The sequence below is a fragment of the Chlorocebus sabaeus genome, chromosome 4, assembly GCF_047675955.1.
Source record: "Chlorocebus sabaeus isolate Y175 chromosome 4, mChlSab1.0.hap1, whole genome shotgun sequence".
NCBI classification, from domain to species: Eukaryota; Metazoa; Chordata; class Mammalia; order Primates; family Cercopithecidae; genus Chlorocebus; species Chlorocebus sabaeus.
Genome location: NC_132907.1, coordinates 42,327,155 through 42,351,703, shown reverse-complemented (window position 1 = coordinate 42,351,703; position 24,549 = coordinate 42,327,155). Strand labels below are relative to the sequence as shown.

At 38.0% G+C, this 24,549-nt stretch overlaps 1 protein-coding gene across 2 annotated transcripts in view; it reads left to right on the top strand.

Annotated features, from left to right (window-relative positions):
- Positions 1-24,549, top strand: part of ITGA2 (integrin subunit alpha 2) — a 105,753-nt gene that overhangs the window by 4,641 nt on the left and 76,563 nt on the right. Inside the window, exons 2-3 of one of the 2 annotated variants that reach the window (XM_037994654.2) lie at positions 4,817-5,047; positions 9,330-9,450. The exons of the other annotated variant lie outside the window; for it this stretch is intronic. Coding sequence (XP_037850582.2) covers positions 9,393-9,450 — 58 coding nt within the window. The 5' untranslated portion in view covers positions 4,817-5,047; positions 9,330-9,392. The remainder of the gene's footprint in view (positions 1-4,816; positions 5,048-9,329; positions 9,451-24,549) is intronic. 2 annotated transcript variants of the gene reach the window in all.

Below are 24,549 nucleotides of genomic sequence, written 5' to 3'. Positions count from 1 at the left end.
TGAAAGAAATGGAAGGTGGGTGGAGTTCTTTTTTCCAGTTGTTACAGTGACCAATCATTTACCAGCAGAACATACAGAAGAATGGCTCCCTACAGGGGAGAATCCTGGCATTGCAAATCATGAGACAATAGACTTTGTGTATGACAGTGATTCCTATGCCCCTTCAGGTGATCCATAGAGGCTTTATTGATCTGGCTATGGTGAATTTCGTAAAACTAATGCTTGATCATATTCTTATAAAGTATCTACTTTATGTAAGGCTGTTTGTTAGACTCAAGGTGGAATCAGAGAAAACTTGAAACATGGCTGAAAGAGGTTGGAGTTTATTTGGAAACAAATCCAAACATGGGGAAAGAAAATTGTCTCAGCCCTGAAGCATACTTAACCAATTTCAGCCCCTTGCCACCTTCCTTTCTAGCAGAAGTTCATTTATTGAGTTACCATCCTCTTCTGCATAGCTAAAAAATTGAGGTGATGCTGAAGGGTGATTAGACTGGTCCCAGACATCTGGGCTATGTCTGATTTAGTCATGGGCATGTAATGCAAGGTTGGCCAATGAGATCTGCTGGGTGACTTATGGGAAAGGAATTTTTATTCCTAAGAGAGATATTTGTTAAAGAAAATATTGTCAAGTTTATATGTGAACTTTGATAAAACTACAGCCACCTTGCAACTGTGATGTCAACTAGCTTAAGGATAAAGCCGGTATATTGGAGTTAGCCTTGTGGAAAGAAATGGACTTTGATGTTGTCTTTTCACTTCTGAATTATTGGAATTTAAGACTATAGTATGTTGTGGTGTCTTTAAAATTTTCATATAATTTAAAACTTGGTTATATCATTTTCTATAACTTAGAGGGCTGTAACATGAGTTTCCATAGCATAATAGATGTCATGTGTTCACAATTAATGAGTGGTAGAGATAACATGTTGAATTCAGAGGATGGAGAGATATCATTGTGATGCAGTGAAGTGTCGAGCCTCCTGAGATGTCTTCATGGAAACAGGTAAGAATCATTACGATTTAGATCTTCCATGAAGAACCTCAGAGATCCTAGAGTACAGTTTCTACCTTTTAAAACGGATGTAAGTGATACTAGAAAAGCAAGCAACATAACTAGCAATAGGACTCATCTCCTAGTTCTTGGGGCAGGTGTTTAGGATCTTGAATGGGATATTGACGAAATGAAAACAGAAGGTCGTTATGCCCACAATGTGGTATTCAGGTTGTTCCCAGAGAGTGAAAGCTGAATTGCAGCCACCAGACCTTGAAGGGCCTTGTAAATCATGATATAGAACAGGGGTTTTATCCTGAAGACAATAGAAAGGTCTTGAAGGGCCTTGAGCAGGGGAGTGACATGATCAGATGAGGAGAGCGGATTGGATGGAGGCCATGTGGAAGGCACCAGGATCATTTAGGAAAGAATATGTTTGGGTTTAATTTTAGTTTAAGAGGCCAGTTGTGAGATGATGGTGGTAAAAACTCAGATAGTGGCAGTAGGGAAAGAGACTGGAGGATTTATTGGAAAGGCATTAAAGAAGAAGAATGAACAGGATTTGATGATTGATTTACTATGGAGGTGGAGAGAGAGGGAAAAGATAAGGCTGATGCTTAGGTTTCTGATATGGACAAGTCAGTTGATGTGCCATTTGCTGAGATAAGCAATGCTGAAGGAGAGCAAGTTGGAGGAAAAAGATCAGTTCAGGTCAACAGATTGAGTTTGAGACATCTGGATGTACACCTGGATGTATATGTCTAATTAGCCAATAGTTATATGTAGTGGTGTTAGGAACAGGCAGGAAAGTAAGATGGGGATAGGAATTTAAGATTCATTGGCACCTAGAGAATAATTGAAGACATGACATTAACAAGATGAGTCAGGCAAAGAGACTGGAAGAGAGCTTTGGCCATGGCTCAAGGAATTGCTTTAGAGGGTCAGATGAGGAAGAGGAGATGTGAAGGGAGAGAGTAGGAACAGCTGGAGAAGTAGAAAGACAACTGCAAGAACTGGGGTAGCACACAAATATTTGGAGAAAGAAGAGGTGGTGAATAGGGTCAACCTCTTCACAGAAGTCAAGCAAGTTGACAGTCTTGAAAGGCAGTCTACATGGAGTGAAAAAAGAGAAATCAGAACAGAGTGGCCTGAGGAGTACATGGAAGATGAGGAAATGTAGAGAGTGTGACAAAATTTGGTATGATCGTAAAAGGGAGGGGAGAGTAGCAAGAGAGGTAAAATGGGAGCAGCTGCCTTTAAACAAACATGGGCAATGCTTGCATAAAAATTATTATAAGAAGATTTTTAATTTCTGTTACTTATGGTGCTGCATAGTACACTTGCAATGTTTTAAAATTGCATTGAGGTATATGTATGTGGCAGAGATTCATTGCACAAGAGAAACTGAGGGAAGGGGAGGAACTTTGATGACTATACAAAAGATATTATCAGAGAGAAAGGAGAGGAAGAAAGTTAGGTGTCCAGCACCAGTAACAGCTCTGGCAGAAAAGAGCCCCTGCTTGGAAGCTACGGGTGATCATGGGAAGGTAGGCAAAGCAGACTCTGGGCTATGAAATAGAGAGGATATTAATTAATCAGAGAAAGGTGGAGTTGATCCAGGTATGCAAAGAGGGAAAGAAAGCAGAGGTATGGAAAAAGGTACCTCTCATCCTCCAGGGTGGCTGCTTAGATTGATGAGCCCATTTATACATTTTGGTTTCAAACATACTTTTCACACTACTGTAGTTATGATTAATAAGCTGCTTTTAGGGCATGTAATATATAACACTCTAATTCCAGTGGCAGAATTAATATCAGTGCTTTAGTCAGATTTCCTAAAAACCAAACGAGTTCTTTTAGAAATATAGATTTATGTTTCTCCAGTTAAGCTTTCAATTCCTTTTTTCTATCTAGTTTAATAAAGATCCCCAAAATAATCCTATTAGAAATAACAGTCTCACATATCACAGAGAAATAGTGTTGGCTCTGAAAGATTTTGCTAGTAAAATGTGAAAGCTTTTTGCCCTGTAACTTAGTGTTGTTTTCAAAGCATTTTAAAACATTTTCATTGAATCATAAATTAGAACAGAAGTTGATGTCTATTCTTAATTTTGTTAGTCATAATTAAAGTGCTTATATTCAAGTGTTTTATCCAGTCTATGCCTGCTAACTCTTGAACACGTAATTTACATTTTAGAACCAGTATAAACTTGAACTGCATATTTGGCTAATGTTTTCAGCTCCATAGGCTGTTGGGACAGTTAATAATGATTTTCAAATATGTTTTACTTCCTTTGAGAGACTCGTCTGTTCTGTTGCCCAAATAGGTAACAGAAACTTTGCAATTCTGTCAGCAAAGATGCCTGCATTATTGTCTTGTTCTGAAAAGGTGACTGCAATTCTTCCATGTATTAGTTTGAAGAGTCTAGAGACAGTTTTTGCTACAGAAGCCGTATATAACTCCTGACCACTGAAAGGCTTTCTGTATAAAAATGAAGTTAATGTTTAAACAGAGCAATGGAAATAAAAGTGTTCAAAAAAATGGAAATAAAACAGAGCAATGGAAATAAAAGAATCACTGTATTGTCAGTGTAAGAGATTACTTCATTGTGTTTTGAAAGGCATGAGCAAAGCTATCGCGCCGACGGATGCCTTGAACATTGGCAGTTGTCATTCTCCCGGATTCATTTGAAGGTGGCCTTTGTTTGTCTTTGTGCAGGCCTGATCTCATTTCCATGGATACCATGTAGAAATGCAGACTGAACACAAGCTGGCTTCGGGTCAGTTCAGTCAGACAACTCTATTCCAAATTGTTTACCAGTTGCCTTCAGGTCCTTTAGCCAACAGCTTCTTGGGTGCTTGGTAGAATAGAGACCCCAAACCATCCTGGATTTTATAAACTCTTCTAAACCATATTCTGAATGCTGGTGCATAAAAATAGATATTTCAAAATAGTTAGCTTAGTTTTCTATGTTTTTATTAACATTGTTCCCTGGGTGGAGAAGGGGAAGGAAAAACCTAGCCTTGGAAATTGGAGCACTTTTATGTGATCTTTATTATCTTTTCAGTATAAAAATGTAATAAATAGCCCTAAGGAGAAAATCTAATGCCACATTGAAAAATGATTAAAAATTTATGTAAGTAGTCATGGTAATTAAGAAAGCCTTTTTATTACACAGTGTTTAATTTTTGCTACTCAAATAATCAGCCTTTAATATATTAGTGTCATTTTACTATTTTTTTTTTTTTGCTATGGTTCAAGTGAGCTATCACCTTAGCTATTTTTAAAAGTGAAGTCCCAGACCGAATGCAATAGCTCATGCCTGTAATCCCAGCACTTCGGGAGGCTGAGGCGAGCAGTTCACCTCAGCCTGAGAAGCTGAGGTCAGGAGTTCTAGACCAGCCTGGCCAACATGGTAAAACCCCGCCTCTACTAAAAATACCAAAAAATTAGCCAGGCGTGGTGGTGGGTTCCCGTAATCCCAGCTACTTGAGAGGCTGAGGCAGGAGAATTGCTTGAACCTGGGAGGCGGAGGTTGCAGTGAGCCAAGATTGGTGCCACTGCACTTCAGCCCTGGTGACAGAGCCAGACTGTCTTAAAAAAAGAAAAAAAAAGGAAAAAAAAAAAAAGGCAAAGTCTCATGAGCTCCTGCTTTTGTTCATGTCCTCTCTTTCGTTAGCCCCAACCTCTATTCTATGCATCATTCAAATCTTAATTTCAGTGAGGTTCATGTACCCTAGGCACCCTACCAATCTTCTCATCCGATTTAGATATCACTCCTCACTTGGACCCTTCCACAACAATGTTACATTCTATTTCAGTAACCCATCAGAACTCGGCTATAGCTCCTACAGACTGCAAGTTGAGAAGACAGGCCCATATCATCTTCACTTGTATCAAGGGTTCTTGGCACTATTTTATTCAATGAGTGAAGAATCTATGAACCATGTATGACAGCTACCGTAATGGGATTAAAGACACTTTCTGAATGAAGGCCAAGCTGAGAAATTTCTACTTCTTTCCAATTAGTATATGCAAAAATAATTCTATTTGTAAGTATATCTGAATTTGCTAAAATATTCCTTTAGTTGATAAATTTGTTTTCACTTCTTTGACAGAGTTTGTTTGCTTTTAAAATGTTTTTCCTTTTTCATGACATGTCTAACTAGGATAGCTCTGTTGACAAGCAACAAGATTAATGAAAGTACTAGGACAGTACAGATATCATTTTTTTCCCCATCCCTCTTCTGTTCTCATAAAGCAACACTATAATTTATCTTCAGCTTAACTCTCCCTCCCACTGAATACACATTCTTTAAGATTACCTTCTGTCCTACTTATCATTGTATTTCAGGAGCCTAGCTTATAGTAAGTACTCAGAAAATGATGTATTAAAAAAGAAAGAAAAAAATCAAAATTCAAATACAGTAAATTTAAAAACCTTTATTTATTGTAAAATGTAACATCCATGGAGACAAATGCATAAAAGGTAAATGTGCAACTTTTTAGGGCTTGGGTTTCATTTTACTCTACTTAGAATTAGTAATTTTGTTTGTTACTATTTCACAGACACTGACACAAGACATGAAACTTCTGGGTCAGAGACAAAGGTCTTTATTACTCATTGCACAGCAGGCAACTTGATCAGCATATTTGTGTTGATACCCTTTGCCCACCAAGACACAGAGGGGCAATACAGAGGGCCCAGATAGATGCCTAAACATGCAGTAGATTGCATTACAGAAAAGGAACACTGAGCTCGGTGAATCTGCTGTTTTGTAGCAAGTCAGAAAGCCTGTTCTTTGTCCCACAGGGAGATGTTACCTCATTCTTCAAAGCTGTGCACTGCAAAGATACACCTGAGAAATGCTATGGTAAAGAGTCATCAGGGTCTTGCATCTGAGGCATACTCAGCAGATATGTAGGTGTGTGAGGTCTCCATGGAAGCAGGTCTCCCAACACAGCTTAACACATTACTTTTTAAACTGTTGTGTAACCACAACTCAGATAAAAATAAATAAATAAATAAAAGATTTCCAGGATCCCAGAAGTCCTCTACATGTTCTTTTCCAATCACAAATCCATTTCTCTAGCCTTATTGTTTTGGCAATAATTTCCTTGCTTTCATTTATACTCCTACTAGTTAAATATACATCTACACTCAAGGGCTTAATTTTGCTAGATTTTAAGTATACACACACACAATTATACAATACCTATTATTTTGTTTTTGACTTTTTTTAATGTTACATTTGTGAGATTAATCTATATGTTACACATAGATGTAGTTCTTTTGTTTTCACTACTATACAGTAAATAGTATAGTATTTTTATCACACAGTTCTCCTTCATCACTAGATTACTAAGAGATTTTTTAAAGTGACAATTGAGTATTAACTTTTATAAATATTTTTCTGCATCTTTTGGTGATTACATAAATTTTTCTGCTTTATTAATGTGGAAAAGTACATTTATTGATATTAAAATATGATGAAAACCTGGTATTTGTGGTATGAACCCAAGTTGATCAACATGTTCTTTTTATAGGTTGCTGGATTTTGTTTAGAATTTTTGTATTCATGTTCATGAGTGTGACCATTCTATAATTTTTATGTTTCTTACTCTCTCTATGGTATTTTCCCTCCATATGTCTGCCTACACTTCATTCTGGTTAGTTTCTTTTATCCTATATTACTATTTACTAATTGTTGTTTCAACAGTGTGTATTCTGGAGTTAAGACATTCATTGAGTTCTTAATGTTGTTTATTATATTTCTCAGTTTATGAGTTTCTATTTGGTTCTTTTCTAAATTTCTTTGCTAAAATGTTTAAGTTTAGCTTGTCTCCTTCACAACTTTTGTAAAGTTAGCGCTGGTTCTCATTTATGTTGCCTTCTTTCTTCTGGTGCCTGCTTATCTTAGCTAGACATTATATTAGAAAAAATTATTTGACAAAATAGTTTGAGGCTTGGGCGGTATTTTTCTACAGAAAGCATTTTCTTTTTTTCTTTTCTGTTTTTTTGTTTGTTTGTTTGTTTGTTTGTTTGTTTGTTTTTCTTGATGAAGTCCAACTCTATTGCCCAGGCTGAAGTGCAGTGATACCATCTTGGCTCACTGCAACCTCCGACTCCCGGGTTCAAGCGATTCTCCTGCTTCAGATTCCTGAGTAGCTGGGAATACAGGTGTGCACCACTACGCCCAGCTAATTTTTGTAGTTTTAGTAGAGACAGGGCTTCACCATGTTGGCCAGGCTGGTCTTGAGCTCCTGACCTCAAGTGATCCACCCACCTCAGCCTCCCAAAGTGCTGGAATTACAGGTGTGAGCCACCACACCCAGCAAGAAAGCATTTTCATTTGCTTCTATTGAGACAATATCCTAGAAGCTTTGCAGTGGCAGTGTGATGACCAATGAGGTTTATCTGAGGTGTGATTATTGCTAATTGAATCAGTGCCCTGAAGATACTAGGATTCCCTATCAGTTTCATACAATTTCAGGGCTTGATTTTTTATAGGTTACCCAGACAATTCATTCAAGGGCTGCTTTACTTATGGTTCACATGTCATGTAAGGAGCAGTAGTTTTGAGCGTAAACTGTATTCCTGGGATGAATTATCACATACCCCACTTTTGACAGGTCTTGGATTTCACTTTTCAGATCCTTCTTAGGATTGGCAAATCCCTTTCCTCACTGTCCTCTAGCAAGACAAAAAGTGATTCAACTCCCCAGCACTTTAGGAAGCCAAGGCAGGAGGATTGTTTGAGGCCAGGAATTTGAACCTACACTGGTCAATATAGTGAGACTGTTTCTACAAAATAAAAATTTTAAAAATTAGCCAGGAATCGTGGTGCATGCCTGTAGTCCCAGCTACGCTGGAGGCTGAGGCAAGAGGATCATTTGATCATTTGAGCCTGAGAGGTCAAGGCTGCAGCAAACCTGGATGACAGAACAAGGCCCTTTCTAAAAAAAAAAAAAAAAAAAAAAAAGGTGATCCAACTGTCTGCCTGAGTCATTTCTCTGAACTTCTTTCTTCACCCCATTTTCTTAGCAATCTGATGCTTTAGAAGACATCTAAAATATCTTTTTTTATATTTCTTCCAATTTTTCAGTGATCTTCAGTGGGAGAGTTGGTTAAAACAACAAAGTATTTTATTGCCAAAGGAGAAAGTCTAGAGTAGTGCTTTAGAGTCCCTTTTAAAAAAATATTGATTTTTAATTTTCCAAATTCCCCTCATACTATTTACTGATATGGCATTTTAACTGATGGAAAATTAGATTTTTTTTTCAAAATGGATTAAAGCAATATTCAATATGGTTAGTATTCTAAAAATGTAATTTTATAATAGAAAACATTTTTAGCCAATACATTCAACTGACTTTTTAATATATATCTGTATATTTGCTTGCATTAATTACTCCCTTTTCTTTAACTGTGAAGTAAATGTGTCCATTGAAATACTAAACTTGATTAATATTTTTATTTTGTGAATTTTCTTCATAAAGTTGAATATTTAAATATCTTTAGAGAAAAATGACACATACTAAAATACTCAACAGAAAAAAATATTTATATTTCTTTCTTTTCACATTTACATGTGATTATATGAACATAATCTTTTCAAAGATATACTCACTATTTAGATGCAATGAATACTGCACTTTTTTCACGTAATATATTTTGTATATACTTTTCCATGTGAGTTTTATATTTATAACTTTAATGCATCCTGCCATGCCATGGTTAACTTTTGTCCCATTGTTGGATATTTAGGTTGTTTCCTGTGGGATATTTTGCCCCCCACTGTAAATAATGTGGCTATAAACATCATTGTACTAGAAGTTTTTTCTTTTCTTTTTACTTTTGGATCATTTCCAGAAGGGGCATTACATGTCAAAGAGTGTGTGTGCTTTTTAGCTCTTGTTGCATATGGAACAGTGTAGCCATCTGTAATGTGGAATTTACCAGTTTCACCAACATTAGATTTTCATTTACTTCTTGAAGTTTGATGGATATAAAGTGGTGCTCCATATTTATTTCCATTCTTTTTATTCATGAGGGTGCATTTTTTCAAGTTATGATTTAAAAATGCCTATCTTTTGAAAAAAATATTTTTAGAGTAGGGTATTCTAGAATTTTGACCTAGAAGAAACTTCAGATATTATCTAGTTCAGTGTCCTGCTTTATTCTTATGATAACCAACCTTGAAGTGACTAAAGCCCAGGACTCCAACCTGAACAGAACACTCCAGCCAGTATACTGTCCATCATTTTAAGCTACCCATTGGGTCTCCTCAAAATCTCTTTGACAAACTGCCCTTTGTCTTTTATTCCCCACAGGCTGATTACAGTCCATTTTCACTTGAGGAATGGCAATCTTCTAGTTAAGATTTCCACACTTCCATGGGTCAGAACCCTTTAAGGGAGAGGGAAGACATTCTGTTTGCCAGAGCACTTGACTGTGAGTAACTGAATCTGTAGACTGTTCTGGTTATCCCTTGACATGTAACCAGTCACCCCAAAGTTTAGTGACATAAAACCACAACCTCATTTATTATCTCTCATGGTGTCTTGGGTCAGAGCTTTGAGAATGGCTTGACTGGGCAGCCTCACGCAAAGTCTCTCACATACTGTCAGAGGGAGGCAGCTCTCTCTCTTCCTGTGGTATCCTCAAGCCTCTCCACATGGTGCCCTTGGAGTAAGTTGACTTCTTGCATGGTGAGTATGGCACCAAAGGCAACCATCCCAAAAGAAACTAGCAGAATGGATGGGCTTTTATAACCTTGGCTCAGAAATCACATATAACTGCCTCTATTCATCAAAGTAATCACAAAGTCTCACCTAGATTCAGGGGGAGGAGACTTAGATTCCACCTATGGATAAGGAGTGTCAAAAAATTCCCAGACATATTTTTTAAACAAAGTAGTAACTTAATGAACTTAATGGTCCTCACAAGACCATTGATTGTTTATCTTTTTATTTTTATTTTTTAGAGACAGGGTCTCACGATGTTTGCCCAGGCTGGTCTTGAACTCCTCAGCTCAAGTGATCTGCCCTCCTCAGCCTCCCAAAGTGCTGGGATTACAAGCTTTTAAGAGACCATGCGAGGCCCCATTTGTTGTTTAGACCAGTGTTTGGGCATGGATATTATTGACAATTGGGGCCAGGTAATTTTTTTGAGGTAGTAAGGTAGGGTGGGGGTGTCTGGTCTGTACATTGTAGAATATTGATCAGCAGCCCTGTCCTCCACCCACTAGACGTTAATAGCAATACACTACTCCAGCTGCCCCAGAGTGACAACCAAAAATATGCCCAGACATTACTAAATGTCCTCTGAGGGATAAAATTGCATCAGTTGAGCACCACTGCACTAAATAAACATATATTAAGCACATTCAGTGTTCATGGCAACATAAAGAGAACTCTAACTCTGGAGAGTAAGTTAAATCCTATCATTTTTCTGAGTGACTTTAGATAAGTCATAGGCAAACAATTCCCTACCTTGTTGGGTCATTGGGAAAGTCAAAGGGGATTATAAGTGAAAAAGTATTTTGCAGATTGTAAAAGCACATAGAACATTATTTTTAAAAATCAGTACACTTGGTATGCATTCATTTTTATCATTATTCATTTATTTAAGGGACTTTCTTAAGGGACTTTTGTGGAGTGACTATCATATACCCACACAGAGTGTCAAGCATGGGGAACTGGAGGATTGAGGCAGCCAGCCCCTTTCCAGAAGCTCTTCTTTCCATTTCTAGTATCACCTGTACAGAATAGCAGCACTAGATCCTTAGTGAATGTAAAGTTTGACACTTAAAGCAAGGACTTTTTAAGAAAATCGCATCTTTCTTTTTTTAATGAAAGCAGGGGAAATGTTATGCCACTACATTCCAAAAGCAGTTGTAAGGGTCCTTTTGTGCTTTTGGCTTTTGCTCTAATGTTTTGTTTAAGGACTAGAGTCATAAACCAAACATTACAGAACTTAAATCTTTACACAGTGTGTGGTCATTTCCAAAGGGCCTACAACTTCTAAGTTTAGTTGCTTTGTTTTTTTTGGAGGGGGAGGGGAGGACTTTCTACTTGCATTACTGTCCTTTCAACATGAAGACAATGCCCTTGGAAAATGAGATTTCCTGTGGTGACGTATGCGTTCAAAAGATCTCATGTGACCTGTGATCATTTCCCATTGCCATACATATTCTGAGTGATGATGAGATACACTTTAGAGTTTGAAGTCTATTTGCTTAGGTTCAGAGTCAGGGTCTGAGTAACCCCACTTCCTGTTTGTGTGACTTCCTGGAGGGTCCATGGATAGATAATATTTTCTTGGCTTTTGTGGTGTGCTTCTCATGTGCCTCAGCAAAATGCAGCAACATGTCATCCTCCTACCCATTAGACAGCAATTTTCAGAAACTTAAATATAAATTTGCTCAGGATACACTTTTTATGTTAGAGATGAAAGTGGGGGCCTGGCACGGTGGCTCATGCCTGTAATCCTAGCACTTTGGGAGGCCGAGGTGGGCAGATCACTGGAGGTCAGGAGTTCGAGACCAGCCTGGCCAATGTGGTGAAACCCCGTCTGCACTAAAAATACAAAAATTAGCCAAGCATCATAGCGGGCACCTGTAATCCCAGCTAACAGCAGGCTGAGGTAGGAGAATCGCTGGAACCTGGGACCTGGGAGGTGGAGGTTGCAGTGAGCCAAGATTATGCCACTGCACTCCAGCCTGGGCGACACAGAGAGACTCTGTGTCAAAAAAGAAAAAAAAAAAAAAAAGAGATGAAGGTAGGATAATACATTTGTACGCCTTACTAAATTTTTCAAGAAGTATGCCCCCCTCAGTAGCGCATAATGATACTAATAATAAAAACAAAATCTACTAAGTACTTACCATTTGTTAGACACTGCATCGAGAGTTTTATATGCATTGTCTGACCACAATGAGATAAACATATACATGATATCTATTTTACAGATGGAAAAGCAATGGCTTATAGAAAACAAGGAAGTTGCTCAAGGTCATAGAACTATTCAAACCTCAGAGGCCAAGCTCTTAGGCACTGTGATATACTGTTGGCTTTGCTCAGTAAATGGACCTTTCAGTTTAAAAAATGCTGCACATCACAAACTAACACAGAAACAGAAAACCAAACACAGCATGTTCTCACTTGTAAGTAACAGCTGAACAATGAGAAGACATGGACACAGGGAGGGGAACAACACACACTGGGGCCTGTCAGTGGGGGCGGGGGGAGAGAGAGCATCAGGATAAGTAGCTAGTGCATGTTGGGCTTCATGCCTAGGTGATGGGTTGATAGGAGCAGCAAATCACCATGGCACACGTTTACCTATGTAACAAGCCTGCACATTCTGCACATGTATCCCAGAACTTAAAGTAAAATTTAAAAAGAAAAGTTACAGTTGTGAAATTTAAAAAAAAAGATGTACATCTCTTAATGGTATCAGCATACTTCTGCCATGCCATCGCCCCATAATATAGTCAGTCTTCTTTTTAGGGTTCTCCTATAGCTAAATTTTTGAAAAAGTTAAATGTTTTGTCAAATTCTAAGTAGAAAATACAGTGTGATTATTTTCATATGTATATATAGGTATATATTTTAAAAATTAATCTGTCTTTTAATTCATTGATGTATATACCTGCACAGTAGCCTGCATTCAAGCATTTTCCTTTGAATCAGTCTAGAACTCTGAGGATTTATTAATTAAACTGTTCTTTATTAATCTCCTATTATATTCATAACTTATTGTTAGGTGGAAAGGTGAAACAATCAGTGTTTATTTGGTGATTATTATTGAACTGTGACCATGTGCAAGGCATTACTCTAAGTACTGGGGAATATATCAGTGAACAAAATAGACACAACCCCTCTCTGTTAGGGTCAGAAGCATATTTATCATAAAACAAGTGAAGCTGAAGTTTCAGGGGCCTTCCCCGTGCACTTCCCTTCCTCTGTTTTCACAGTGCCAGGTATTTTCATTCAACATGCAAAAGGTTAAAGTCACCGTCTCTTTTCTATCCTAACACAATATATTTCAAAAACAAGAACATCAAAAAAAAAAATCCATTAATTGACTTCGTCAATTCAAAGTTTCTGGATTAATCACTGTAAAACAAAGCATGAGGTGCCTTGAAATGCTGTAGCTCCTAGGCAAACTTAGAAAACTGTCTTAAACTGTGCATGGCATTACAAACAGGGAGGTGTGAAAGTGAAAGGAGCTTGTCCTAACTACGAATAATGATAATTTTAACAATTCAATTTAGCATACTAGAAGAAGAAATGAATTCTCTTATTCTCTTTAGAGAATATGACTTGATAAAATCGCTGTCATGTGAAGAGGCGATCTAGAGCAGAACCCCAAACTAGGAAAAAACGTGGTACATAAGTGCGTCAGGCAGTTAGAGTTCCAGGAAGCACACTACAGTAAGAGCTGCCAGTAGTGAGCATCAAAGGAGTTGGAAGAAAGATATGTACAGGCTAGGATGGTTAGAAAAGAACCCAACCAGAACTTTGTAGAGAAGTGGCTTGTGAACAGGGGCATAATACAAGAAATACTAACTTCAGTTACGTCTGTTTTTTCCATACATTGCCTCAAGATATGTGAGACATATCCTGCTAATGAGCAAGTTAGGTGACAGGCACTGACTTGCTAAATACACAGAAAATATGCTATTTTGAGAGAGAGAAACAGGGTGAGAGAGAGGGAGAGAAAAAGAAGAAAGTTTATCCTTTCACATAGAAGCAATTTAGGAAGAAGTGGAGAAGTAGAAAGTGACTTCATGAGATGGTATTTCTAGTAACTCTTGGGCCAACACACTTTCTTCTGTATTTCACTGTCTTCCTCTCAGTCACTGAGAGACAGCAAGTCTACCAGATGGTGGCTCACCCTCCAGCAATCTTATGGAAAAGAGGGAATCTATTGAGCTGTTAGGAAGCACTAACTCATTATAAATGGACATTAGAGGCAATTGCAATGGGGCTTTTGGAGATGTTCCTGGCTGAAGATTGAATTTTTGAAATGTGAAAGGGACTCCAAATGATCTAAACACATGCCACAGTACTCCAGGACTTGATGCACTTACCAAACAAAACGAAAACAATTTTGGATTGTTTTCACACAAAATATAAACCTTAAATGATACAACTGGAATTAGTGTATATCTGTCCTTATATTTATGTCAGTGCACAAATATATGGACAGAATTATCTTCAAAACCTAAAATAGTAATTTGGAATTTTCTGGTGTAATCTACTTTCTCCTTGTATTAGTCAGCTCGGGATATCATAACAAAATATCACAGACTAGGTGGCTTAAACAACAGAGATGTATTTTCTCACAGTTCTGGAGGTTAAAAGTTCAAGATCAAGGCTCTCTCAGGGTTGGTGTTGGTTTCTACCGAAGTCTCTCTTCCCGGCTTAGAGATGGGTGCTTTCTGACTGTGTCCTCACATCACCTTTCCCTATGTGTGTCCTGAGAGAGAAAGATCTCTGGTGTCTCTTCTTCTTCTTGTAGGGACACCAGTTATACTGGATTAGGGCTTCACTCTTAGGACTGCATTTGACCTTAATCACTTCATTAAAGACTCTGTCTCTAAGTACGGTCACAATGGGGGTTAGGGTTTCAATATTGGAATTTTGAGAGAGACACAATTCAGTTTGTTAACACCCCCTTAGGGTTAATGGTATTTTAAGGAGTTTATTTCTGGCCGTGGCAGTGACGCTCATGTATTTCTTTGATGTGAACACAAAGTAAGTGTCAAACATATGATATATGGACACACTGTACAAAACAAATAGCCACAAATCATGAAGCAGGATGTTGTCACCAGATGTGAACTACAGTCTGTCTCTCTGCCTCTTAAAATTGAGATAAGATTTATTCAAATACCTATTCCATTCTTATAAGAAAATGCAATGCCCTCTCAAGATTTCTCTGAACTCCCAGGAGATGTGCATTTTCATTACCACTTGTGCCCTCACTTCCTGACTGCAGAGTGTTTATTCTCCACTCTGCCAAGTGTGGTATTTGATTTTGACCCTAGGTACAGTCAATACATTAGCCTGATACTGTCTCACGGATGCCGCCAGATGCCATGACATGCATGAGTCAGAGAAGGACTTTATTACTCACAGCACAGTAGGTAGCACAAGCACGAGCATGCTTCTGTCAGTTCCCCTTTCCCCACTCTAGTCTCATGGTGTTATATGAAGGTGTCTAGACAGACATCTGGACACAGTGGGGTGCACTACAGGAAAGAAACAATGAGCTTGGTGGACCTGCTGCTTTATAGCAAGCAGTCAGCAAGCCTGCTCTTTGACCTAGGGTAAGAGATTATCTCACTCCTCAGTATTATTCACCATAAACATAACACTAAGAAATGGCTCAGATAAATAGTAGTCAGGGCCTTGCTTTCTTGATATGCCCATTGTATTGAGTTGAATGGTGGTCTCCCCAAAATATGTCTCTATTCTAATCCCCAAAACCTATGAATATTACCTTATTTGGAAAGAGGGTTTCTGTTGATTGCCTTGAGGAGACTGATGGTAATAACATGAAGGCTCAAGCTACTTCTGATGAGAGCTCAGAAGGAAACGAAGAATATGCTGTAGGAAACTGCAGGAAATATCCTCATATAGTGGCAGAAAATTTGGCCTAATTGGGTCTTATAGTTGTGCAGAAAGCACACAGCTTTTAAGTGAGGAGCTTGGATATTTAGCTGAGCAAATTTTCAAGCAAAATGTTCAGGGTGTAACCTGTTTTTTCCCTGCTAGATACAGTAAATTGTGAGAGGAAAGAGATAAATTGAAGGATCACCACTTGATGATCTGGCAAATTCTCAGCCTATTCAGATTGAAAAAAAAAAAATATATATATATATATGCATGCTAAGTCTTATGATATATGAATATATATATTCATATATATATATATATATGCTAAGTGCTATGGACTAAATGTTTGTGTCTCTCCAAAATGCATGTGTTGAATTACAATCCCCAGTGTGATGGCATTTGGAGATGGAGTCTTTGGAACATAATTAGGTCATGTGAATATAGCTCTCTTCCTGCCTTGTGAGGATGCAACAGTAAGTCAGCAGCCTGAAACTTGGAAGAAGACTCTCACCAGAACTTGACCATACTGCACAATGATCTTAGATTTCCATCTCCAGAACTGTTAAGAAATAAATTTCTGTTGTTTTTAAGCCACCCAGTCTATGGTACTTTGTTATAACAGCCGGAATGAAGACACTCATATTAGGAGTTTCATTGTTAGAAAAGCATGCTCTGAAAGCAAAGGGTGTGGCTAGGCATCCTTTTGTGGAACAGATTAGGTATGTGGTTGCTGGATCCTCTCAAATATCTCAGCAGCAATCAAAATAGTGAGGTTATCCAGGAAAGATTTCCTGTGGAGAACTCTTTTGTTTAGTGGCATGAATCCTGCATTACCTACATAAGAAACCTACAAATTTTTTAAAGAATGTTATATCAGCAGAAACATTGCCATCTTTGACTGAAGGTGATCGAGAGGCAGAGGCCAGAGGAGCTGTTGAGAGCCCAGAGGCCTATGGTTGAGAGCCCAGAGAACAGAGGCTCGAGCAACAGAGGATTATTCTCAGGCCTTAAAATCTAATGGAAAATGTCCTGCTAGGTATCAAATTTGTTTAAGATTGGTGACCCTTTTACTCCTTCCAATTGCTGCCTTTTGAAATGGGAATGTCTATCAGATGCCTGCCCCACCATTATGTTTTGGAAGCAAATAACCTATTTTCTAGGTTCACAGGCCTAGAGATGGACAGAAATTTTGCCCCAGGACAGATCATGCCTGGCACCTCACTCACACCAAATTTAGATGATGAGATTTGGGACTTTTGAGCTGACAATATTTAGATGAGATTTTGAGCTCAGAGTTAATTCTGTAATGGGTTGAGCCGTTTGGAAATGTTGAGATACCTTAATGAATGTGTTTTGCATGTGGCATGAATGTGAATTTTGGGGGGCCAGGTGACAGAGTATAGTGGCTCCCAAAAAGATATGTCCATGTCTTAATCACTGGAACCAGGGGTCTTTACAGATATAATTTAAGGATCTTGAGATGAAAACATCCTGGATTATCTGGGTGAGACCTAAATCCAATGACAAATGTTTTTGTAAGAGTGAGGCAGAGGGAGATTTGACACACATAGAGGGGAGGAGGCAATGTGACCACAGAGATAGAGATTGGAGTGATGCAGACACAAGTTAAGGAATGCTCACAGCCCCAAGAAGCTAGAAGAAACAAGAAATGAATTCTTCTCTGGAGCCTCCAGAGGGAGCAGAGCAGCAGAGCCTGCCTACACCTTGATTTTGGACTTCTGACCTTCAGAACTGTGAGAGAATAAACTTCTGGTGTTTTAAACCACAACATTTATGGTAATTTGTTACAGCAGCCAGAGGAAGCTAATGCATCCATTAAGACATACAGAGGGGCAAGAGACCCACAGAGGACTGTCTTTCCCAGCAGACTAATCCTCTAGTTGTTCCTTTATTTTGCCTAAAAGGTTGAATTTTCTTCCTTAACTTTCCCACAAAATCATTCATATATAACCTTTGTGTGTGTAGTGAGCTTTCTCCAAGGTGTGGTGAGATCAGAAGCAAGCCAACTACAGCAATACAAACAGGCTAAACTACCGTGTTAGGGATCCCTGTTTCTGCAAGTTTCCAACTACACTGCTATGTTGCTGGTCATCCTTTCTTTCCCTCTTGTCATTGTTCCTGCTTCCCTCAAAATCCTGTTCAGCTTCCTCCTTAGTGGCCCTGCCTCTTTATTACTGATACCCTAAAAGTTTTATCTGCACCTCAGTCTATCAAGGATTTTTCTACACAAAGATAGTTTCTCTCTAAAATATAAGTATAAAATATTTTCCCCATTAAATAATAAATGATTGCATCAGAGTAATAGTGTTTAAAAAGAACTTTGAGAGATTCCATGTAGTGGTGGTGAATATGTGAGTGGGAGCGGGGGAGTGAGGGAATTAATAATAAGGGAGGAAGGTAGGATGGGACCAAGAAAACCCGGAATCAGAAGGATGCTGGAATTAGAACCAGTCAGAGCTACAGAAACAAGCTCCTCAAGGCTGAGAATATGGTCTCATGCATCCAGACATCAAAGTTACAAAGTGGAAGAATCTGCCAACTTAAAATGTAAGTAATGAGTGTATTTGAAAACAAATTTGTCATCATTGATTTTGGCAAAATCTGTGTAAATTAAGTACAACGAAATTGTCATGGTTATAAAAAAAATCCTTGGGAGCAGTAAGGGGTTATTTATATGTAAAATATCATTATAGTCTTAGGAAGTTGAGCACAGCCTAGCTGTCATTCTGCACTACATGATAGAGTGGAGATTTCCTCAGGATGAGGACTGTGTTTTGAATTTCAATGATGATTAACAGTTTCTACAAGGTGGGAAATTATTCTCCTACTGTACACTCTTGCTGAGAATTTTTAATGTTTGTGGATGCATTTGGATTTATTTGGATAAAAAAGAATGAGTTTGTTCCTAATACACATGAAATAGCTTTGGTTTTCTGTTCATGGTACCGGAGAGCAACATTATATCCAAATGGTGACTTGAATTGACTGGAAAGTTTTAAAGAATGTTAAAAAAATTAATTTCTATTTTTACTTTTGGAGAAGGAAGAAATGATTTTGTCTTAAGCATCAGCATTTATTGCTCTCTATTGTTATTTTTAAACAATAAGACTTGGATTCAAGTGGGAGGTCATACTGCCTCTATTTAAGTTAGTCACATTTACCTAAAGGTCTTGTCAGATAATATAGCTTTAAAAAAAAAAAAAAAAAAAAAAAAACCTTTTATTTTAGGTCTAGGGGTACATGTGCAGGTTTGTTATACAAGTAAATTAAGTTACACAAGGGTTTGGTGTACAGAAAATTCATCCCCCTGGTAATAAGCATAGTACCTGATAGGTAGTTTTTCAGTGCTCAACCTCCTTCCACCCTCCACCCTCAAGTAGGCTCCAGTGTCTATGGTTCCCTTCTTTGTGTCCATGTGTACTCAGTATTTATCTCCCACTTATAAGCGAGAAAATGTGGTATTCGGTTTTCTGTTCCTGCATTAGTTTGCTGGGATAACAGCCTCCGGCTCCATTCATGTTGCCGAGAAGAACATGATCTCATTCTTTTTTATTGCTGCATAATATTCCATATATATATACCATATTTTCTTTATCCAGTCTACCCTTGGTGGGTATTTAGGTGACTCCATGTCTTTGCTATTGTGAATAGCACTGCAATGAACATGGGCATGCGTGTGTCTTTATGGTAAAACAATTTATAGTTCTTTGGGTATATACCTAATAATGGGATTGCTGGGTCAAATGATAATTCTGTTTTAAGTTCTTTGAGAAGTCACTAAACTGCTTTCCACAATGGCAGAACTAATTTACATTCCTACCAGCAGTTTATAAGTGATCCCTTTTCTCTACAACCTCACCAGCATCCGTTTTATTTTTTTACTTTACTTTTTATTGCTAGCCATGCTGACTGGTATGAGATGATATCTCATTGTGGCCTTGACTTGTATTTCTCTAAAGATCAATGGTGTGGAGCATTTTTTCATATACTTGTTGGCCACATGTATTTCTTCTTTTGAAAGCGTTGGTTAATTTCCTTTGCCCACTTTTTAACGGGGTTGTTTGGTTTTTTGCTTGTAAATTTGCTTAAGTTCCATACAGATTCTGTATATTAAACCTTTTTCAGACACATAGTTTTTGAATACTCTCTCCCACTCTGTAGGTTGTCTGTTTACTCTGTTGATAGTTTATTTTGCTGTACAGAAGCTTTCTAGTTTAATTAGGTCTCACTTGTCAATTTTGTTTTATTGTAACTGCTTTTGGCATCTTTATCATGAAATCCTTGCCAAAGCCAATGTTCAGAATGGTATTTCCTAGATTATCTTCCAGGGTTTTATAGTTTCAGGTTTTGCATTTAAGTCCTTAAATCTATCTTGAGTTGATTTTTGTGTATGGTGTAAGGAAGGGGTCCAGTATCAATCTTCTGCATATGACTAGCCAGTTATCCCCACACCATTTAGTAAATGGGCAGTCCTTTCCCTATTTCTTTCTTTTTTTCGTCAACTTTGTCAAAGATCAGATGGTTGTAAGCGTACAACTTTATTTCTGGGGCTCTCTATTCTGTGCCATTCATCTATGTGTCCATTTTTGTGCCAGAACCATGTTGTTTTCATTACTGTAGCCTTTTAGTATAGTTTGAAGTTGGATAATGTGATGCCTCTAACTTTGTTCTTTTTGCTTAGATTATTTTTGCTATTCAGGCTCTTTTTGATTCCATATGAATTTTAAATATAGTTTTTTTTCTAATTCTGTGAAGAATGTCATTAATAGTTTGATAGTAATGGCATTGAATCTATAAATTGGATTGGGAAGTATGGCCATTTTAACAATATTTATTCTTCCTAGCCACAAGCATGAAATGTTTTTCCATTTGTTTGTATAATCTAGGATTTCTTCCCTGGTTATCTGTACTCCTAGGTATTTTATTCTTTTTGTTAATTTTGTGAATGGGATTATTTTCTTGTTTTGGCCCTCAGCTTGGACATTATTGATGTATAGGAATGCTACTGATTTTTGTATGTCAATCTTGTATCCTTAAACTTTGCTGAAGTTGCTTATCAAATCTAGGAGCTTTGAGCAGAGACTATGACATTTTCTAGGTATAGAATCATATCATCTGCAAACAAATAGTTTGACTTCCTCCCTTTCTATTTGGATGCCTTTATTTCTTTCTCTTGTGCGATTGCTTCGGCTATGACTACCAGTAATATGGTAAATAGGAGTGGTGAGAGTCACCATCCTCGTCTTGTTCTGGTTCTCTAAGAGAATGCTTCCCACTTTTGCCCATTCAGTATGACATTGGCTGTGGGTTTGTCACAGGTGGTTCTTATTACTTTGAGGTATGTTTCTTCAGAACCTAATTTGTTGAGGGTATTTAACATGAAAGGATGTTGAATTTTATTGAAAGGTTTTACTGCATCTATTCAGATGATCATGTGGTTTTGTTTTTAGTTCTGTTTATGTGATGAATCACATTTATTAATTGGCATATGTTGCACCAACCTTGCATCCGAGGGATAAAACCTACTTGATCATGGTGGATTAGCTTTTTGCTGTGCTGCTGGATTTGACTTGCTGGTACTTTATTGAGGATTTTTCTTCTGTGTTCATCAGGGATGTTGGCCTGAAGTTTTCTTTTTTATCATGTTTCTACCAGGATTTGGTATCAGAATAATTCTGACTTCACAGAACGAGTTAGGAAAGAGTCCCTCCTCATTTTTTTGGAATAGTTTTAGTAGGAATGGTACCAGTTCTTCTTTATACATCTGGTAGAATTCAGTTATGAATTCGTCAGGTCCTGGGCTTTTTTCTGGTTGGTAAGCTTTTTCTTACTCACTCAATTCCAAAACTCACTATTCATCTATCCAGTTTCAATTTCTTTGTGGTTCAATATTAGGAGGTTGTATGTTTCCAGGAATGCATCTATTTCTTCTAGGTTTTCTAGTTTGTGTGCATAGAGGTGTTCATAATAGACTCTAAGGGTTTTTAGTATTTCTGTGAGGTTGCTGATAATATCCCCTTTGCCATTTCTGATTGTGTTTATTTTAATTGCCTCTCTTTTTGTTTTTAGTCTAGCTAGCAGTCTATCTTCAGGAAAAAAAAAAAAAAAAAAAAAAGAAAAGAAAATAAACAAAAAAAGAACTCCTGAATTCCTGAATTTGTTGATCTTTTGTATGGGTTTTTGTACCTCAATTTCATTCAGTTCTTCTCTGATTTTGGTTATATGTTGCCTTCTGCTAGCTTTGGAGTTGGCTTGTTCTTACTGTTCTAGCTCCCGTAGGTGTGACATTAGGTTGTTAATTTGAGATCTTTCTAACTTTCTCACATGTAGGTTTAACACTATCAACTTTCCACTTAATATTGGTTTTGCTGTGTCCCAGAGATTCTCATATGTTGTATCTTTGCTTTCATTAATTTCAAAGAATTTCCTGACTTCTGCCTTAATTTCATTGTTTACCCAAAGATCATTCAGGAGCAGGATGTTTAATTTAGATGCAATTATTTGGTTTTGAGCAATCTTCTCCGTATTGATTTCTGTTTTTATTGTGCTGTTGTCCAAGAGTGTGGTTGGTATGACTTTTTGAATTTTTTTAATTTGCTGAGAATTGTTTTATGGCTAATTGTGTGGTCAGTGTTAGAGTATGTACCTTGTGCAGATGAGAAGAATGTGTATTATGTTGTTTTGGGGTAGAAAGTTCTTAGATGTCTATTAGGTCCATTTGGTCAAGTGTCAAATTCAGGTCCTAAATATCTTTGTTAGTTTTCTGCCTCAATGATCTGTCTAATACTGTCAGTGGGGTGTTGAAGTTGCCCATTATTATTGTGTGGTTATCTAAGTCTTTGTAGGTCTCTAAGGACTTGTTTTATGAATCTGGGTGCCCCTATTTTGGGTGCATACATATTTAGGATAGTTAGATCTTCTTGTTGAATTAAACCCTTTACATGATATAATGCCCTTCTTTGTCCTTTCTGATTGTTGTTAGTTTAAAGTCAATTTTGTCTGAAATTAGAATAGTAGCCTCTGTTTTTTTCACTTCTCTGTTTGCTTAGTAGATTTTTCTCCAGCTCTTTACTTTGAGTCTACTGGTGTCATCACATGTGAGATGGCTCTCTTGAAGACAGCATACAGTTGGGTCTTGCTTCTTTCTCCAACTTGCCACTCTGTGCCTTTTAATTGGGGCATTCAGCCCATTTATACTCAAGGTTCACATTGATTTGTGTGAATTTGATCCTATCATCATGTTAGCTGATTGTTATACAAACTTGATTGTGTAGTTGCTTTACAGTGTCAATGGTCTATGTACTTAAGTGTGTTTTTGTGGTAGCTGCTAACAGTCTTTCCTTTCCATATCTAGCACCCCCCTAAGGACCTCTTGTAAGGGAGAGGTCTGGTGGTAACTAATTCCCTTAGCATGTGCTTATCTGAAAAGGATCTTATTTCTCCTTCACTTACGAAGCTTAGTTTGGCTGGAAATGAAATTCTTGGTTGGAACTGCTTTTGTTCAAGAGTGCTGAATATAGACCTCAAATCTCTTCTGGCTTGTAGTATTTCTGCTTGTAAGGTTTGTTGTTAGCCTGATGGGGTTCCCTTTATAGGTGGCCTAGCTCTTCTTTCTGGCTGCCTTTAACATTTGTTCTTTATTTTATTTTCGGCTTTGGAGAATCTGATGACTACGTGTTTTGGGGATGATCATCTTGTCTGGTATCTTGCAGGGGTTCTCTGCATTTCCTGAATTTAAATGTTGTCCTCTGCAATGAGGTTGGGGAAATTTTCATGGATGATATCCTCAAATATGTTTTCCAAGTTGCTGTCTTTCTTCCCCTTTCTTTCAGGGATACCAATGAATCATAGATTTGGTCTCTTTACATACTCCCATATTTCCTGGAGGTTTTGTTCATTCTTTTTTATTCTTTTATCTTTATTTTTGTCTGAGTTAATTTGGAGAGCTGGTCTTTGAACTCTGACATTTTTTCATCAGCTTGCTATATTCTGCTGTTAATACTTGTGATTGTATTACGAAATTCTTGAAGTGAGTTTTTCAGCTCTATCAGATGAATTTATTTATTTCTTGAAATAGTCATTTTGTCTTTCAGCTCCTATATTATTTCGTTGTATTCCTGAGATTCCTTGGATTGGGTTTTGACTTTCTCCTGAACCTTGATGATCTTCATTTCTATTCATATCGTGAATTCTAGTTCTGTCATTTCAGCCACTTCAGGCTGGTTAAGAACCATTGCTGGGGAACTAGTGCTGTTGTTTGGAAGTAAGGAGACATTCTGGCTTTATGAGTTGTCAGAGTTCATGGGCTGTTTCTTTGTCATGTGTGGGCTGATGTTCCTTCAGTCTTTGAAATTGCTACTTTTTGGATGGGTTGTTTTTTGCTTTTATCTTCTTTGATGCCCTTTGAGGAGTTCATTGTGGTGTTTAGCGAACTGGCATTGTCTCTGTAAGATTATAGGGAGCAAAGGCTCAGCCCTGCACTCCTGGGCTGCATACTCTAACTCTGAGGAACTGGTACTGGGCCCCCCGCTTTGTTCTCTGGTTCCTCAGGGTTAGGCATCTGCTGCACTGGAGGGGCCAAAGTGTTCACGGTCTATATCGTCCACAACACTCCGATGGGGAATGCCAGCCAAAGCTCTTTGTTGGGGTGGTGGCAGCAGGATCTATGCTCACTTTTATGTGACAGCAGCTGTGGCAGCATGGCTGCGTGCACATGTGTCAGCTGGGTTGGGGCTCCAGAAGGAGCAGGGCAGCAGCATTCCTACATGAGCTCCTGCTGGTGATACGTGGTAGCAGCACAGCAGGGGCAGGGCACCAGTGGGGATGAGGTTGCCAATATTCCTGTGTGCATTCATGCCAGGATAGCAGGGTGCCCACACATCAGCCGGGGGTGTGGTAGGAT